This window comes from Bicyclus anynana, chromosome 17 (genome assembly GCF_947172395.1).
Source record: "Bicyclus anynana chromosome 17, ilBicAnyn1.1, whole genome shotgun sequence".
In the NCBI taxonomy this organism is placed as follows: domain Eukaryota; kingdom Metazoa; phylum Arthropoda; class Insecta; order Lepidoptera; family Nymphalidae; genus Bicyclus; species Bicyclus anynana.
Genome location: NC_069099.1, coordinates 5,510,723 through 5,529,564, shown reverse-complemented (window position 1 = coordinate 5,529,564; position 18,842 = coordinate 5,510,723). Strand labels below are relative to the sequence as shown.

Genomic DNA, 18,842 nt, shown 5'->3' with positions numbered 1-18,842 from the left:
TAACAAACATTCATATCATCAAAATCATTAGTTTTCGCAAATCTCGGGAAACCATGGATTTTTTGGGATAAATATGCCTAGCTTTTGTTAAATAACAAAAAAATAAGACTAAAATCTATTTCCATCGCTAAAATCGCTTCAGTAGTAGCGGCCTTAAAGAGTAACAAACATCCATACAAACTTTCGCGTTTATAATATTAGTAGGATTCCGATTACACAAATGAATATAAATCAAAACTAATCCAAAGAAATATAAATAAAACACACCGATTCGGAAACTATATTTATTATTAATTATAAGTTCATAACATGACTTAATCGTTACAAAACAGTTAAATATTTAGGTATAACTACGCCTTCGCTTACCATTATCTGGGTAAGGACGGTGTCACAATAACTTACATTAATACTAGGCCCAGATACATAAATAGTTCATATAATGCGCATCTAATTAGAGGAAAACGTTGACAAACAAATACAATATATATGATTTTCTGTCATATTTATACAAATCCTCGTTCAAGTTCTAATAACACAATATACCTAAATTGGCAACTAGAGGAACGATAAAACGAATAGTTCGGTTTAAATCAAAGCAACCGGTTAGTATATTTATATCAATAAAACTAAACCATAATCAAACGAGTTTTCAATCGAATCGCAACTAAAGAGATATCATAAATATAGCTTTCTCTTTAATTTAGACTAGCTGACGCCGCGCGGTTTTACCCGCTTGGTTTCCGTTCCCGTAGGAATAAAATAAAAAGGCTATAACCTTCCTCGATAAATGGGCTATCTAATTGAAAGAATTTTTCAAATCGGTCCAGTAGTTCCTGAGACTAACGCATTCAAACAAACAAATAAGCTCTTCAGCATTATAATAAATGGCTTCAATCTTATGGTTGGTGTTGCTAGAACTTAAACGACGAAATGTTGATAATCTTTACAATTTGTTAACTGAGACGCAGTGTTTATATTATAATTTTCATAACAAGTCTTAAGGTTTATGCAGTAGGTATAATCCTGGACGTGCATTATGTAGGGGCAAGAATTCATTTGCTGAGTAGATTTAAATGTCATCGAGGACACCAGGGTTTTAAAACTTTATATCTTGTCTATGATTAACGTATATTTTGTCATCTTAACACTATTTCATTTATACACCGATTGAAGTCTTGTGCATCTAATTTTACAGACAACGCGGGGCAACACCTAAGAAACATCGAAATTAAGTAAACCGTCCGATTATACAAATATATTTTACAATAACACCATTAATACGTTGTGAAAATCGAACATCGACAAAATCGTGAGTTTTTTTTAGTGGACGTTTGATAGTAATTTATTTACATGGCCGCCCATGGAATGTTATATTCTAACAATTGAAATGATATAGTCTGTTTAAGTCTAATTACTAACCAAAATGTATTGTAAATATATTGTCAAATTTATTGCATACAAATATAATGATGTTTGGAAACAAAACGCGTACCTTGGTACAATATACGCAATTAAAAAATAAAGTAACCTTCATGGGAATATTTGTATTTCTAACATAATATAGCAAATGAACAAAATGTTTTAGATTTGCTTTTAAGTTAATTGTGAAAAAGGTTGGTTACAAATATATATTGATTAAATATATCTATTTCAGTGAGATGGTGCATTGGTATGATGATAAAATGACATAGTTTAAAGCGTTCATAAGCTCGTGGTTATAACTAGCATTAACTAAACTTTGCAATAGTGTCGTTCATAGCGCGGTGAAATATCTAACAATTAAGGATATTGTGTGAGGGCGTAGAGTATTTTGAAAATGATAATAACTTTTTAACAAAAATACTTCAGTCACAAAAATGTACCTATGCGATATTACTAAACAAAATACAGGCTAGTTTGCGAACCAAAAATATGACGTCAGAGGAATTACAATTATATGTTATACGACTTGTATTCTCTCTATATTGTCTACGCCCTGGCGGTTCTACAAATTATGCATAATATCAGTGTGATTTCGTATACATATACAAGTGAGGATGTATATATTATTACAACATAAAAATATAAGTAATGGCAACACCAGACCGATGACAACGCGCGACACGGCAAAATGACATTTATAATTGATTTGTAGAAACTTAACGGACAAAAACCAAAGACAATGAAGAACAACTTGTCGACGTAGGCGTGGCGTAGATGATTCATATAACATAAAAAATCAAGCCGACTATATAAATCTTGAAAAACTGTTTTATTTTTCCATTATGAGCTGTTTTTGTCAGTCAGTTTCTTGGTCTAGCTCTTTTGTTTCTTGGAGCAGTATTTAACATTTGTCACGTTATTTGGGACATGTAGTTCAAATCAAATAGTAATGGTACACTAGATAGTAAGATAAATTATAATTACATGCACAGCCGTACGACATTGGGCCGTATAAATAACAGAATGTTTTAATTTTTTTATGCAATTATTGAATAAGTTTTTTAATTTTTTTTTTGTTTTATTTATAATGCAATATCATCTATTTTTATGATTTGGTAGAATATTTTTTGTATATATTTTTATTAGAAAATAATTTCGTTACATATAGGCAAAAGCAGAGAGATGTTATTAGACCTTCGGGACAAAAAAAAACGTGTGTTGTTGTACTCAAGACGATCACATCTACATATAAGCAAACCATAAACAGTAGAAACTAGATTAATCAGATTTAGGGCAAGTTTTACTACCTTCTGATAAGTGTCTAATTCGGACCACAGACCATTTTAAAAGTTTATATGTTGTTGCTGCCAAAATGTTCTTTACACCTCTCCGATAATAAATGATTCTAAATGAAATTTAATTAATTAAATCATTTAGTTAAGTTATCACTTCTGTCGAGTGTCCGGGATGCACACGTTTTTTTTCCTGCAATTTTGCTAGATGTGGCATTTTGGTGACGCAATGCATCGATACTCACAGTTGACGTTTAAAATTATATTAAGTCATAAGTTTCCACTATATTTTGTACAAAGAAAATAAATAATATCATAAAAACAAAGTATGCCGGGCGTGTAGAATACAAACTTCAAGTCCGCTTTGAATACGAGGCGCGTAGCAGCGCAGTATACAAAAACATAGCGAGCGTGTTGCAAGTTGCAACTTCAGAGTGGACTAGAAATTTGGCGCACACTATACCAAAATATAAGCAGCTAATTAAACATTTTGAAGAATACATCAAGACATTAAAGTTTATTAAATTAGTGCTAATTAATTTCGATATATTTATTAATAATTTAATATGATATAAAAACTTGTAGGACTTTTTATTGCAAGGAAAGAAGGCTTTATGTACAACATAGAAAATTATATTTTAGAAAATAATTTGAAACATTTATATTTAAGATACAATTGGGCGTTATTGATACGTAATTTAGTCTTTTTACATCTAACGACTACTCGCAATAAGGTCGCGTAATACGAACTATGTCATGATTAGAGTCCCCATGCATGTTCCAAACCATTTACATCGAAAAACGTGAATAAAGCCGAATGATATCTTAATATGAAAAAAACAAAGTATAAACAAAAATCTTAACATTATTAACAAGCATTTGTTGAAAATATTTTAATTAATTAATTTATTACTGTTTAAGTTCCGTCGGCAGCAAGGAACTCAAATTACTTATTAAATATCTGCATAATTACATATTAATAACTGATTAAACGAGCGTATCCATTAACACAATAATTCAAGAATATAAATTTATTTTTAATCTGAATAATGTATTATTTATTTAATAAAAAGCGCATCACGCTCTGTACTCTTGCACAAATTAAATGCTGCTAAAATCTCACCCATATGTACCTGAAATTAATATATTAGTTTAAGTAAATAAAAATATGTCTTTTAAAAATTAATTATGACAATGCTTGGCAATTTAGTATTAGACATACTACATTTTATTTATATTTAAACAAGGAGCCATGTTTGATGGCAACATTAAAAAAAATTTATGGGTGATTATAGGCTACCATCTCATATCAATTACCTTTCTTTAGACTTGTATCGCACTTAATTCAACAACAAAATTGAATGTCGTTTTTCGATGGGGACGAGGTAAACTCACACATAGAAAATATTTAATACCAAATAAATATATCCTGCGCCCATAGACACACAACTATAAATTTAAATCGTAATACACACACGTGTTATTTTAACACAATGTAACATCGATTCCATAGACGCAGTTTGTATAAACACGTCAGATCGTGATCTTATATAGTTTTGATAGAGGTAACGTATATCGTGGCAGGTCCTATGGTAATTGGTCTGAGACTATAGACTAACATAGACTATTGGTAGATACTGATAATGTAAGGCAGCCGAAAATGGCTCATTCTTTCAGCGAAAATTAAATTGTTAAGGTCAATTGAAAAATAAATAAAAAAATGGATACTTTTGCAACAGTTAGCATCGACGAGGCCGCCGCAAGGGCGATGCCTCATTAGTGCGTTGCGTTGCGTCGTTTTCCATACATTTTAAATGACATGCCACATTAAAGCGTTGCGACGTCGCACGCTGCGATCGATTGCAATTTGCACCACAATCAACAATTCGAAAGCTACAGCAGTACCTTATTAACGAAAATTGTCTTACCGCCATCTAGTATCGAACATGTCAAACTTATACTGTGCAAATATTTTAATTTATTATGAATAACACTCACAATAGTTTATTAAATGTGCAAACATTATTAATTTTGATATAAAAAAAAAAGAATATTTGTAATTTTTTTTTTAAATTTTCCCAATATCCACATAAACAGTCCTTACCTTGTTGTGTTCAGTATCGGTTGGCGTTGGCGATCTGCGCGTTGACGGCGGCGGCGGCGGCGCTGGACGCGGCGGTCTGCACGTGCTGGTTGCGCAGGATCTCCGTCGTGAACTCGGCTTGCGCCTTGGCGATAGACGCGCCCGTCGACCGGTAGATGCGGTGCACCTACAAACATACATCAATTACTGTATTTTTTTTTATTATCGTCAGAGTTAGCACAGAACTACATGGCATTACATCGTGCTAACTGCCTCTAGGGTATTTCCCATTTCTTTTTCTCCTCATTTTCCTTTTCTTCCTTTCTTATCATTATTTTCCGGAGATATGTGCATATTTCTGCCACTCGCCTTCGCTTGACAGCATACGCGCAATCAGGCTGCCGGAGTCTACGTGGCCATCTACCCCATGTATCGCCCCTCTCAGATCATCACTCAGACTCAGACATACATCAATTACTGTATTTTTAGCAGTCTCTGAAGTGGATTACAAAAATAAGAAAACCAATGTCAACAAAAGTTCATATTTTAACAAATTCAAGGAACAAAGAAATTCACTACATTTGTTTTTTTTTTTAAATTCTTTACAAGTTAGCCCTTGACAACAATCTCACCCGATGGTAAGTGATGATGCAGTCTAAGATGAAAGGGCTAACTTGTTAGGAGGAGGATGAAAATCCACACCCCTTTTCGATTTCTACACGACATCGTATCGGAACGCTAAATCGCTTGGTGGTACGTCTTTGTCGGTAGGGAGGTAACTAGCCACGGCCGAAGCCTCCCACTAGCCAGACCTGGACCAATTAAGAAAATCTCAATCGGCAAAGCCGGAGATCGAACCCAGGACCTCCGCTTTGTAAATCCACCGCGCATCCACTGTGCGCCACGGAGGCCGTCAAAAGACACGGTTGTCAGGACAACTTAATTAATAACCCAAACTGTAACCAAAATAAGACCCTAGAATGGCAGAGAATGACCTTGAGTGATTGAACTTGAGTTCATACGCAAAAATTTCAAAGTAATACCTTAGTCATAAGCATAACATCGGCCACGAGTGATGTGATGAAGCCGATGGTGACCAGCATGGTGACGATCCCGGCACCGATATTGTCCTTGAATGCGCCGATGCTAGTGATCAGACCGCTGGGAAATAAAATTAACATTTGTAAACACTTTTTATATTAAATAGTCTGTGATGATGAGAACTGAGAGGTTCATATTTTGCCTTACTCAATGTGAACTGTTTATCAACAAACAAATTAGAAATAAAGGTAGAATTGATGTATTGTTTGTTTAAAAAATATATTCAAAATATATTAGCTATGTCTAATCGTTCTTAAAAATTTAAATTAAAAGACAGCTTCTTGCTATTTTGTGGCAGAATTGAGATTGTGAAGTACTTCAAAGTATATCAAGTAAATCTATACTTATATTAAAGAAAGAGGAAAAGTTTGGTGTTTTGTAGGAGGTAATCTCTGGATCAATTGAACCGATTTTGTAAATTCTTTTAACACTAGAAAGCCGCTTTATTTGTGAGTATCATAGGCTATATTTTATCCGAGCGGAAACTACGTGGGCCAATATATATGTACTTTATTTTTTTTCAAGAACTAAATGTATAATACAAAGGAAAACTTACCAAGAGCCTCCACCACTGAAACCGATAGACTGCACCAAAGTGATGATCATTTGGAACAAGAATATGAAGAAGAACACCATGAAGTTGAAGGAGGAGTCGCTTCTGAATGCCTTGTATATCGGCCGGTACCAGCAGATGAAACTGAAGGGCGTCAGAAGCATGAAGTACAGTATCGATAGACCAAACACTGTGAAACCTCCTCCTGAGAAGAGGATTGCTAACCCTCCGACTATGTTCAGGGCTAGGACCAGTGAGTGGACTGAAAACAAAACAAGAATAAAGTTAGTAAAAAAACTGGTGAGGTTAAAAAATGCGACATTAAGGAATTACACACAATAATTCTACAATATTGGTTGAACCACATAAGTGATGTGCAGTTTTTAGAATCTTGAACCTACATCTATCAGTAGAGTGGGTATTTGAACTGATATCGGATATAGGGTTGAAGTACATAATATACAGGCCCTACCATAATAATAAAAATAAACCATTCAAACTGAACATTTTGTTCTCACTGAATAAACTAAAGGAGGCAGACCATGTTTCATATATTGCTGGGGCATTTGATGAACTGTTACAATTTCCAAATTAGTGTCATTTATTAAATAATGATATCAGTTTTAGACTAGTTTAATTAGTTTGATTGATAGTTGCATAATGAAAATATATGCACAGTACATTCTATATTTAACTGTGAATTATAATAATTTTTTGTGATTTTGATTTATCTATACTTATAATAAATCTGTAGAAAGGTCAATTCTGTACATGACATATATTTCCAAAATAACTATCAGGGGGTGATTAGTGATCGATACTGATGGCAAAAATGCAATCAGTAAAATTTTTGTCAATCTGTCTTCTTTATGTTCGTTATAGAAACAAAAACTATTCGACGGATTCAAATGAAAGTTAGTACAATTATTCTTCATAATACTGGACAGGTTATAGTTTACTTGCATCACGCTACGATCAATAGGAGCAGAGCAATGAAGTGAAATGTTGGGAAAACGGGAGAAGGAAAAAAGGGAACCGTAAAGGCTGTATTAAAGAGGTCTAAGGGCGGACGAAGTCGCGGGCATCCGCTAGTTATAAAATAAAATACCTTTTGTATTTTTTTTTGCTGTAACGCACAGGGCCCAAAATGTTCGGTCTCTTTACACTTTTATGTTTATCAAAAATAATATACTCACACATCCAAAGGTGGTACAAATGGCGTACGATCCTCTGGAACTCTAGCGGTATGTCGACATTGATGTCCTGGTAGAAGCAGGGCTGGATTGGGCAGAAGGCGGGTAGCGGGGGCCAGTTGTTCCGCCTGCCCGCCGAGCCCGCGCGTAACTCTGCCTCGCGTCTCGCTAACTCTGCCGCCTTTGCTTCTAACTCTTCTTGCCGCTTCTGAATTTCGATTTCAATTGGAGTCATAGTTTAATGTCGATTAATTTGAAGTCAAAACCGATTTTGTCATATTTTTGCTTAGGGATTTATTATGCTATTCTCCTAAAAATCCAACAAACCCAAGCACCAATTTTACCCAATAATGAACCCACAAATAATTATTTTTTTAATTATTCGCTAGTCATAACGTATTTAAATAATGCCTGGTTTTATATTCTAAGTTAACTGAAAAAGTCAATAAAAAATAATACACTTAAAATTGTCATCAAATCATTTCAAATAGCTACTAGCACGTCGAGAATTATAACAGTCGATGGTCGATTGCATACAAATTTAAAAGCGTATTTTTTTAGTGCACTAAACAAAATCTCACAATTTCATAAGTACACAATTAAAATGTAGCTAAAAAGGGTACAATTACAAACAAAACATATAGACTTGGGACTAAGCTACTTTATATTTAACTATATACTTATCTACGTTAATCACATTTTAAATATCTACTGAAAATGTCGCTGGAAATGAAAAAGTATCACTTCGAGAACACACTCTAACAAACGAAAACTAAAAATGCAATATTTTTACTTTTACAAATGACATTGTTGAAGTAAAATTATTGTTTGTTTATAAAATACATAACCAACTAAATAAACAGTAAAATAGTAAAAGAGACAGTAAACAATTTCACTTTACAATACAGTAATTTTTTAAAAGCCAAATAATTAACTTTTACAAATAGATATAACGTCAGACCAAATCCTCAAGTAACACTAAATAAAAAAATAGAGGAATAAGGATGCTCCCACTCATAGAGTTAAATGATAAATTGTTCCTGCAAAACATAAACTTTGATATGGCACATTTATGAGTTGCGTGGGCACATAATCTACAAACAGCGTCAGAGAAGAATTTTGACTTGTTTAATGGATGTCAAGATAGTGCAAAAAAGTAGGCTACAGGCAAATAAAGACAATCTGTATTTTAGTGTTGGAAAAAATATGTTGTAAGTGATATTTAGACATTTAAATCTTTTATAATATGATAAACAACATTACAGTATGTTTCATGTAGGATTGTGCGGGCGACAGTTCGTTTCACTCGCTTAGCCGCGGTTCACTATGTCTGTCACTAAACACATGCTATCTGAAAAACAGTTTAGCAATCCATATTCGGCTCACTGTTGAGCACGAGTGTACTATCGGAATAAGAGGGGTTAGGCCAATAGTCCACCACGCTGGCCCAATGTGGATTGGCAGACTTCACATACCTAGATTTTGTCAGATTTAATTGTCAGGTATGCAGGTTTCCTCACGATGTTTTCCTTCACCGTTTGAGACACGTGATATTTAACTATCGTATCGTATCGTAGGACTATCGAACCTACGCCCTCCGTATACGAATCTAAGGCAGAGGTCATGTCCACTGAGCGATCACGGCTCATAATATAAGTGAGTAAAAACTCTGTTTGTCGCCGATAGCTGCCATTAATATAGTGATGACTAATTTCAATTTGTATTATTTATCTACAATTTGTTCGTACTTGATAACTAGCTGTGTATGTGAAATTCTATTTGATAGTTTAATATGAATTGATATCAAGTGTCTACGTCACAAAGAAATATAATCGCTGCGGAAGTACGTAGAAATATATAGAGTGAAATGATGACCGATTAGACGTTACAAGAGCCTTATTCAATTTGCGTGATGCACAATTACTTCTAATAGATTTTTTTATATATCTAAGCGGCCCAGTTTACGTTGAAAAAAAAATCTTTTTTACTTGCAAAGCCACATTGTTAATATATCAAGATTATTTGTTCATTACCATGGGATAATCAAAATTTTTCTCTGAAAACAAAAACATAACTTCATGTGGACATTACTAATTATGTCCACATTTTTTTTTTAATTCATTACGTGACGGCCTCCGTGACGGTTTTGACGGCCTCCGTGGCGCAGTGGTATGCGCGGTGGATTTACAAGACTGAGGTCCTGGGTTCGATCCCCGGCTGGGCCGATTGAGGTTTTCTTAATTGGTCCATGTCTGGCTGGTGGGAGGCTTCGGCCGTGGCTAGTTACCACCCTACCGACAAAGACGTACCGCTAAGCGATTTAGCGTTCCGGTACAATGTCGTGTAGAAACCGTTAGGGGTGTGGATTTTCATCTTCCTCCTAACAATTTAGCCTGCTTCCATCTTAGATTGCATCATCACTTACCATCAGGTGAGATTGTAATCAAGGGCTAACTTGTAAAGAAAAAAAAAAACTATTGTGCAATCAGCTGCAACAGCTTTAAGCAAATTGCTTGTGGGTACTTCATGTCCACATAAAATTATATTTTTGTTTAAGTGGGTACCTACACTTTTTTGAATCCATTGTGAAACAGTCTAAGTACTCTAGTGTATAGTAAAAGAACTAAACTACATTTTTTGCAGTATTAGCTAAGCAAAACTGTAAACATATAAACATTAATGAAGTTGTTTTTAATAAAATATATTTTGGATATAGATAACAATGTACGATATGAAAGATATGCACTGATAAACTAATACATAAAGCAAATGCAAAGATAAAAAAGACATTACAATATGACTAATAAAGTGTAATCTCAAAAAATAATGTGTTACCTTTAGCTCCTTTAGTGCAAGTTTGAAAGCAAAAGAAAATGTGTGTTAATAGCATGCATAGGTACTTTTAAAATAAAAAAAAAGTTTCATTAAAATCGTAATAACTGTTAAATAAAATGAGGAATATTAACAGATTTATGTTTCATGGTAACAGAAATCTGTTAATTTTATTTTTATTTTAGTTAATTTTTTGATGCATGAAAATCAGTCAAAATATTTTTCAGATTGACCATTGACCTCTTATAATAAAAGGATGTACAATCATGTAGAAAATTTCATTTAAAAACTCGCCAACTTTGTTTTACAATTATTGGTAAAGAAAATTATACCTAAAAGCTTTTAAATATAGTCCAATATTCAATAAAATCCCAAATTCAGAGCAAATTCAACCTTAAGTATTGAGATTAAGGTTGAATTTGCAAATGTGACTACTTGAATTGAGTGCCTAGAAGTTGTGTTTGGCGCTCATTGAGTGGGGACGTTTTTTGGTTGCTGATTGTGCATCCACTTTTTAATAGGAAATCGATGAGATTTACATTAGAAAATGAATCAATATTTCTTTTTTTGACTGTTTCCCACCTCTGTCATTGGCTTATATTGTGCCTTGCTGCCTATGAAACCAGTAATAAGCAACTAGTTCCATGCAAAGAATATTTTTTTTGACTACATTGGTGTACAATCAAAATGTGCTGGCATAGCTGTCTACAAATTGCTGTGTTATAATTTTATTATACAGTGAAACCTATGGCTAAGGTCACTACATTTTAATTGTAAACCTCACCCTATTACTAAGACTTCACTGACTATGTATCTGTCTGTATTTCACCAGGCTGTATCTTATGAACCATTAAGACTTACTGAATTTTCTTTGAATAGAATAAAATATTTGATCAAACAATTAGTTACATCATTAGATTACCTATATGATTTTTAGATTGGAAACTAAATTGCAATCTAAAAATCATTTATGAATACTGAAGCAACGAAACATAATAAATATTTATGGAGCTCCTATACAACAAACATGATTTTTTTGCTGTTTTTATAGATATAGGGAACCCTTTGTGAGCAAATCTAATTTGTATATGGCCAGTGTTTTTAATTGTTAAATAGTTACTTAATACTTAATAACTTGTATTTGGTTTTTGGTATAACTTAAGACTAAATATAATGTAGACATGACTTTTGAATGTATGAATAGTAGTTTCACTTACTTGAAAATCAGCTGTGGTGAAGTTCTGTGGTGGTCCCTGACTCTGTTGTTGTTGAGTTGGCCGAGTGTACTGGCCACTGCTTGGTGGGGGCGATACCGCCTGCATGATTGCAGGTTGTGTGGGTTGCTGGGCTGGCTGTAATAAGTTATTATGTAATTATGTATGTTGTGTATGAAAGAACCTTTAATCTATTAGACTCGAGAATAAATATACAACATCACTTATCATTTAAAAAAAAAAATTGTTTATGAAGGAAGATTATAGGTCTATATTAACCTATTCAGGGTCAGAGAACAGCAGGAGAATTCATATTTTTATACAAATATTATTAAGCTGAAGAGTTTGTTTGTTTGGTTAAATAGATTATTCCTTTTGAGAGATTTCATTCGTCATACAAAGACCAAGTACGACAAATGTGAAATTTAAAAGTTCTAAAGTCCACAACAGCAATTTTGTTAATCTTTTAAGGTTGTCTTTTGACAAGGGATAACATACAGACAAAATCACGAGCCACTGTTAGTTTTTAACATAAAATAATCAGCTGATAAATAAGTATTATTATTACAAATTGGAGTAATGCACTGCTATCTCTCCTACATTTGATAAAGGAATGCAGGAAAATCAAAAACTATGATTGTAGTACCTTTGAGCACTAAAATATATAGCCCTTTTAAAAACCCTTTGTTGTCTGTCTGCATTGTTTATATGATATAATTTTATATGATACCTTTTATTTCGGGAATGTGTGAATGTATCTTAAAGTTTAAACCATAACTCAGGTCTACAGTTCCATGAAATTTATATAAAGAAGATACAGCCAATTGAGGTTCTCTCTCTCTCTTTTTGGTCCAGGTCTGGCTGGTGGAAGGCTTTGGCCGTGGCTAGTTACCACCTAACAGCAAAGACGTACTGACAAGTTATTTAGTGTTCCGCTACTAATCAAACTTTGAGCCTCAGTGTTGAGTTTGGCCTTTTAACCATGGACCTATTGAGGTTTCTAATTATTTCTAGTAAATGACTAAATAATAGAGAAAACTTAATAAATAAACTATAGTCTTGTTGTCATACAGCACAATTTACAAAACAAAAGACGAAGATACATCAATTGTTATTATTCCGATAGGCAATTTAGTTTTGATGATGATTTTATAGTTGAAAGCTTTTGACAACACTTTGCGAAGCTTTTTCATGGGTGTTTAATCAAGGGTAGCATACAGAAGACAGTTATTCTTGATATGGTGCATATGCGCATATGCATACTGAGCAGAGGTCTTGCAGTTGGCAATCTCGACCTCTGGTTGCTTGCTTTCAAGTGGAAGGACTAGATTTTTTTTTTATAAATTTTAAATATTCTATATATTATGTCTAAGTAAGTATAGGTATATATTTCACTTGTTTAAATAAAATAAATTCTTAGTTTTAGGTCAAATGAATCATAAATTTGAACCAAGTAAAGAATGATCCAAAAAACTGTGTTTATTTTCTGGTATTATGACCACAGCACACATCCACCTAATTCAGTTTGTTCAAACATCAACAAACTATTCAACTGATTTCTTTCTATGAAGTGTAAGTAAATAAAAAATTATAACGAAGTTGTAAACTAATATAAAAATCAATTATATTATTTGTATATCTGCTATTATAACAAAAGATAGCACATCATTCTTATTGATTAGCCTATAGGGTCTCATTATCAACCCACTATAGATCGTCAAATGACTAATGCGCTTACCGTAGCCTGATTTGCATTTTGTTGGCCGTCAAAGGGGTTGTAGTCGTCGAGACCTCTCGTAGCATTGTTAGTACTTCTAGCGACTTGCTGCACCGCCGGATCCTGCAATAAATCGAGCAGTTTGCGATAGAGATAAATCCGTGAACAGATTTCTCGTGAAAAGTGAAAATCTACTTACCGCAAAGGGATTGTCAATGGCAGGATCACTAAATGGATTATCCTCGAACTTCGACATTCCTTACGTTAAACTACGCCACTGTATATTTTATTAAGATTACACAGCGCAAAGTAAATACTTGTACACTATATTTTTAGCTTAAAACGATTGATAAATATAATCAATCCAGAAAATTGACAGTTTGATGATGGTGACGAAGTGACAGAACACAGAAGATTTGACAGCGAACACAGACTAACAACTAAATGAGAGTAGATTGTGTTACCATATTGTATTATTAAAGTCAAATCGATATTATTTAATACTTTCTTTGAAAAATATCGATTACCATAATTATTTTAAAGTTAATCTTTAAAATAATTATGGTAATCGATATTTTTTCTATAAACTTAAAAAAAAATTAAAAATGCATTGATTATTATTAAATTGGTGAGTTGTTGGTGTTGAGTTGGGTGACTCAGTTATATTGTATGCTTATTAAAGGAAATAAAGTATTTTTGAAACGGATTTTATAAAACTAAAAAAATAGACAGACAGTATCTCGCTGAATTTTTAATGTCCTCCTGGCCCACTTTCCCATATTGGAGCCAATGACTAATAAACAATCAGAATAGCCCTTACTGTGTGTAGAATTGGGGTGCGCCACTTTTTTTTTAGTTCAAGGGACAGTGTCTGGACTTTTTATTATGTCTAGGTATGTATTAATGCATATTATTTTTATTCAAATGCTGCATTAGAAATGACTACAAAGGCAGACGATAAAAAAAATTATGATTCTGCCTAAAACAAAATTAACAAATTAAGAATTGTACAAAGAACAAAATGTGGCCCTAGTAAAATAAAAAAATCCTTTTTGGCACATTTTTAGGATAACTTAGGGTCCACAATGAAGGGTTTAATGCTAAATTAAAAAAAAATAAACAATATTATAATGTTCTTTTTGTATGACCTTAAGCAAAATAATAAAAATATTTTTTTGAAGTCCGCTAAGAAGAGATAAAACTATATGATTGGGTGAAAATTATTTAGTAATTTACTAAAATCATTTAGTCTTGTTAAATTTATTGCCAAACGGAGAATTAGCTGGTTGCTGATAGAATGTTCTTATTGATGTGTACCAACTTCTCTTATGTAAGCACTCTCAATGTCCTACAAAAAAATCCATAAATACCTATGAGCTCCGTGTAGAGGGATCATCTTCGAGCTCAAAATGATGACTAAAAAGTGAAAACGTTAGTTTTTTACTTTTTAGTCATCAACTAATAATTGTAAACGATAGACAATTACATGGTCTCTGATGATTTAGGTATCTTACATTTTTTTAACTTAGTAATGATGAAAACCGCCTATAAGAGATAGAAATAGTACTTACTACTCTATGTCATATTTTCTAACATATCAGAGAATTCGTGAAGTAGTTCTGCTGCATGTGATTTTTTAAGGACAAAAAAACATAAAAACATTGCATAATCCGTAAACAACGCTGTCCCTGATTGGCTACAAACTGACCATTATCAGAAAACTATAAATTGACAGCTAAGTTTAATTTTTACATCAATTAGGCGAGATTTTTACATTATTCATGCATTATTCAGTTATTTTGGGCACATTTGTAATCAAGGTTAAATCGAAAAGAATTTATTGTATTCACAGATTAATGGTATTAAAATAATATCTAATATATAATCGTAACTTATAAAACGTATTTTAAGCCATATAATAGGATTTCTAGACTCGCATCATACAGATACTATGTATCGTCATTCGTCCATAAGTTTATATTCGTGTAAACGCGCAAATAAATTGACTGTACGCTATTTTAAATAAATGACCTACCTATAACTACCAATATCTACATGGAGATAAATATCTACGTCATTAATACCTATGACGTAAAATTACGTTACGTAGTAACTACTTTATTCGTAAGTTGGCAAAAATGGAGGCGAAAGTGATTTTTCGATTGGCAACTTGGCAGCTTCACTTGTCAGTTTAGATGGTTCTGTCAAAGTAGTAAGTTGTTTATGTTTTGTATAGTTTATTTGCGAGGGTTTTTTTTCTTAATTTTTGAGTATATTATTGTTTTTAAGTCGATAATTTAATTCGAAGTTTACAAAGTGGCACGTTTTCGTGATAATTTTATATAAACGAACCATATCAGATGTCAAGAGGTGAATAAATCTGTGTTTTGTGTCTAACGTGAGAGTGACAGCTTTTTTGTTTGGGATTTGGTTCTAAAAACATAAACGGTGAGTGTTTATTTTATTTTTATTACTTATTTTCTTAATTTTTTTATTCAGTTAGGGCACCCTATCATTTACTGTCCAATCTGAAGGATACAAAAAAATTAAAAAAATAAAACTTCTACCTTACGTAAAAATCCGAGTGACGGTTCGACGGTCATGAACTAAAACTATTTGCGCAATAGCACAGTACATTAGTGTTTAAAGTTAGCTGGTCATTGTAGTTGCCAATTTTTTAGGACTTGCGCGGGCGCCGATGTTAACAGAGGTCAACTTTGTGAGGCGAAAGTTGTTTGCTCTTGGTATAGAGGAAGTAATTTGCAATATTAATTATTCAACTTCACACAGCATTGTGTATAGTTCCCAGGATCAAGTGTGACCAAAGCAGATTGTAGTAATTTTAAACTTATTAAAGGTGAAAACAGTATTTGTTTGTTTGTTTCTTATTAGAATATCACAAAGTGTTGTTCTATAACTTTGTTTTGGTCGGCCAAAGATAATAGAATGATGAATTAAAACTTGTTTTAAAACTTTTGTATTATACCATACTAGCAAATGCCAGCATTCAGCTACATGGAAAACTGTTTCCCGTTTAAATTTTAAAGACATTTGACCTACATGCAAAGGTTTCACACTTATACCCTCACCCCCCTATAGAATGAGCCCCTATGTCATGTTTTTTTTGTTTATTGATGCAGTCTTTGTGCTTGCTCATCCTCATTTCGTTATATCATTATCTTTTGGCGCACACCTAAGTAATATATTTAAACGTTGCGGAAAATAGCAAAACAGAGTTTGTTCATAGCAGTAAATTAGGCCTCCGTGGCATAGTGATATGTGCGGTGGATTTACAAGATGGAATCCTGGGTTCAATGCCCGGTTGGGCGTATTGAGGTTATCCTAATTAGTCCTGGTCTGGCTGGTGAGAGCCTTTGGCCGTTGCTAGTTATCACACTACCGCCGCAAAGACGGTATGACGTCGTGTAGAAACCGAACGTGGTGTGATTTTTCATTCTACTTGTAACAAGTTAGCTCGCTTCCGTTTTAGATTGCATCTTCTCTTACCATCGGGCATCAGGTGAGATTGTAGTCAAGGGTTAACTTGTCTAGAAAAAAAAAGGTAACTTTTTGAAGTTACCTTACTGTTTTCTTATTAACATACAGAGGAAATCGTATGTAGCTAATCATTAATTGTATCTACTGATCATTGTTTTCAAATACGGAAACCATTATGGCCTTATCTAAAGGCTGTTACACCCGAAAGATCGCTCTTACGACTCTACCTACACCAATCAATTTATTTACCTACTGCATGCTTTAGTATAAGTATTAGCTTAGTAGCTTTACCCTGTAAGCTATTTAAGCTATTACTAAAGGCATTTTTGGGCACAAGAGATGACTCAAAAAAAACTAACACACGAAAGTTAAGCAATTTCAACATTCGGCAGTTGATTGTTACTTACCATATTCTAAATACCGGTACATATTAACATATTTTAAAACTAGCGGTTTCCCGCGACTTTGTCCGCGTTAAATTTAGTTTTACCAAATCCCTCGGGAACCATGGATTTTTCCAGGGTGAAAAGTAGCCTATGTGTTAATCCAGAGTAAAATCCATTTCCATTCCTAATTTCAGCCAAGTCGGTTCAGTAGTTGCGGCGTTAAAGAGTAACAAACATCCAAACAAACATCCATACAAACTTTCGCGTTTATTATTAGACCGATAGGATAATTTTTTGATGCAACAAGTAACCTTAATCCGGAACTGGTAAAAATCCATGTCCAATTAACTGGTAGTGTTTTTTGGTTGATGAAAAATCATTGTTCGACCTTTAAAACCTTTCCTTGGCAACAGTAACTAACCTTGTAATCACATTTGGTAGGAAATAAAATGTATATTGGTAAGGCCATCTCGTAGAGTTTTTAAGTAGCTTACGAGATATTTTAATCTCAACACTCGTAAGTACAGGCTCGTAAGTAGAGACTTAGTCGAGATTATGAGCTTCATATATTAGCCTTATAAAAAGGTTCAAATTCACTTAGCGATGAAACGATAGAGCGAGCGACTAGTATGGTCGAGGTATCTCAGAAATCTCTGAAAGGTCCGCTGAAGAATCAAAGTTATCGTCTCAAGTTATGTCATAATTTAAATTAATCTAATGGTCGTAATAATAGTCGAAAATTAAAATTAATGTTACGAAGGTTCTTTGGTTCTTTGGTCCGAGAAGAGCCCACAACAAACTCAGCCAAGGTTTATTTTTTTTTTGTTTATACCATTTTACAACTTATTTATAGGCGGGGGTGACTAGTTCGAAGAGCCTATGGATATTAGGGCTCCAAGTTGCTAGAATGGCGACTCCGCACTGGTGTCATTGATTGACCCCCCACTAGGTGAACCGACGACATCAAGCGAGTTACAGAGAACAAGTGGTTGAAGGAAGGCAGTGTTTGGAAGTCTTTACAAGAGGCTTAATGTCCAGCAGTGAATGGATTTTATACTTAGTTAAGAGATGGCCGTGAAACGATTTTTTTTGAATAATATCCTACGCATTTTTAACCCCCGACGCAATGAGAGGGGTGTTATAAGTTTGATGTGTTTATCTGTCAGTCTGTCTGTGGCACCATAACTCCCGAACGGATGAAGCGATTACAATTTAGTTATATTTTATTAAAGGTGACTTATGTGCGAGTGTTCTTAGACATGTTTGATGAAAATCGGTTGAGCCGTTTAAAAGTTGTGGGGGGTTAAGGGAGAAAGAATAACCGAATGTCTGCAAATACTCGTATACTCGTATACTCGAGTGGTAAATCAAATGTAAGCGCACTTGATCGAGAGTGTAATTAATAATTTCATGATCTTTGGGGGTTATTCAACATTTTTAATTTTATTGTGTCACTGTCAACCAGTATTTATTTCTCACTAGTGGACGCCCGCTACTTCATCCGCGTGGAATTTAGTTTTTCTCTAATCCCGCTGTAATCATGGATTTTTC

At 33.6% G+C, this 18,842-nt stretch overlaps 2 protein-coding genes across 4 annotated transcripts in view; one reads left to right on the top strand and one right to left on the bottom strand.

Moving 5' to 3' along the window:
- Positions 1 to 270: 270 nt before the first annotated feature.
- On the bottom strand, positions 271 to 13,826 carry LOC112056029 (secretory carrier-associated membrane protein 5B). Its single transcript, XM_024096357.2, has 8 exons — positions 13,607 to 13,826; positions 13,429 to 13,530; positions 11,694 to 11,828; positions 7,648 to 7,852; positions 6,455 to 6,713; positions 5,841 to 5,958; positions 4,819 to 4,984; positions 271 to 3,847 (listed from the first exon to the last, which is right to left on the bottom strand). The coding sequence occupies exons 1-7, from the start codon at positions 13,661 to 13,663 to the stop codon at positions 4,829 to 4,831; spliced, it is 1,032 nt and encodes a 343-aa protein (XP_023952125.2). The 5' UTR covers positions 13,664 to 13,826; the 3' UTR covers positions 271 to 3,847; positions 4,819 to 4,828.
- A 1,785-nt stretch (positions 13,827 to 15,611) lies between these two features.
- LOC112054245 (furin-like protease 2) overlaps positions 15,612 to 18,842 on the top strand; it is a 373,473-nt gene continuing 370,242 nt past the window's right edge. For all 3 annotated transcript variants that reach the window (XM_052886550.1, XM_052886551.1, XM_052886552.1), the window contains exon 1: positions 15,612 to 15,855. The gene's annotated coding sequence lies outside the window, so the exon portion shown is untranslated. The remainder of the gene's footprint in view (positions 15,856 to 18,842) is intronic.

Bases quoted from the DNA above. Each gene is read 5' to 3' on its own strand.
- LOC112056029 (XM_024096357.2), bottom strand. From the start codon at position 13,663: ATGTCGAAGTTCGAGGATAATCCATTTAGTGATCCTGCCATTGACAAT. The intron at 7,853-11,693 runs GTAAGTGAAACT...ATCGAAATTCAG, and splicing joins TCACCACAGCTGATTTTCAA to AAGCGGCAAGAAGAGTTAGA. The intron at 4,985-5,840 runs GTATTACTTTGA...GTATGTTTGTAG, and splicing joins ATGTTATGCTTATGACTAAG to GTGCACCGCATCTACCGGTC.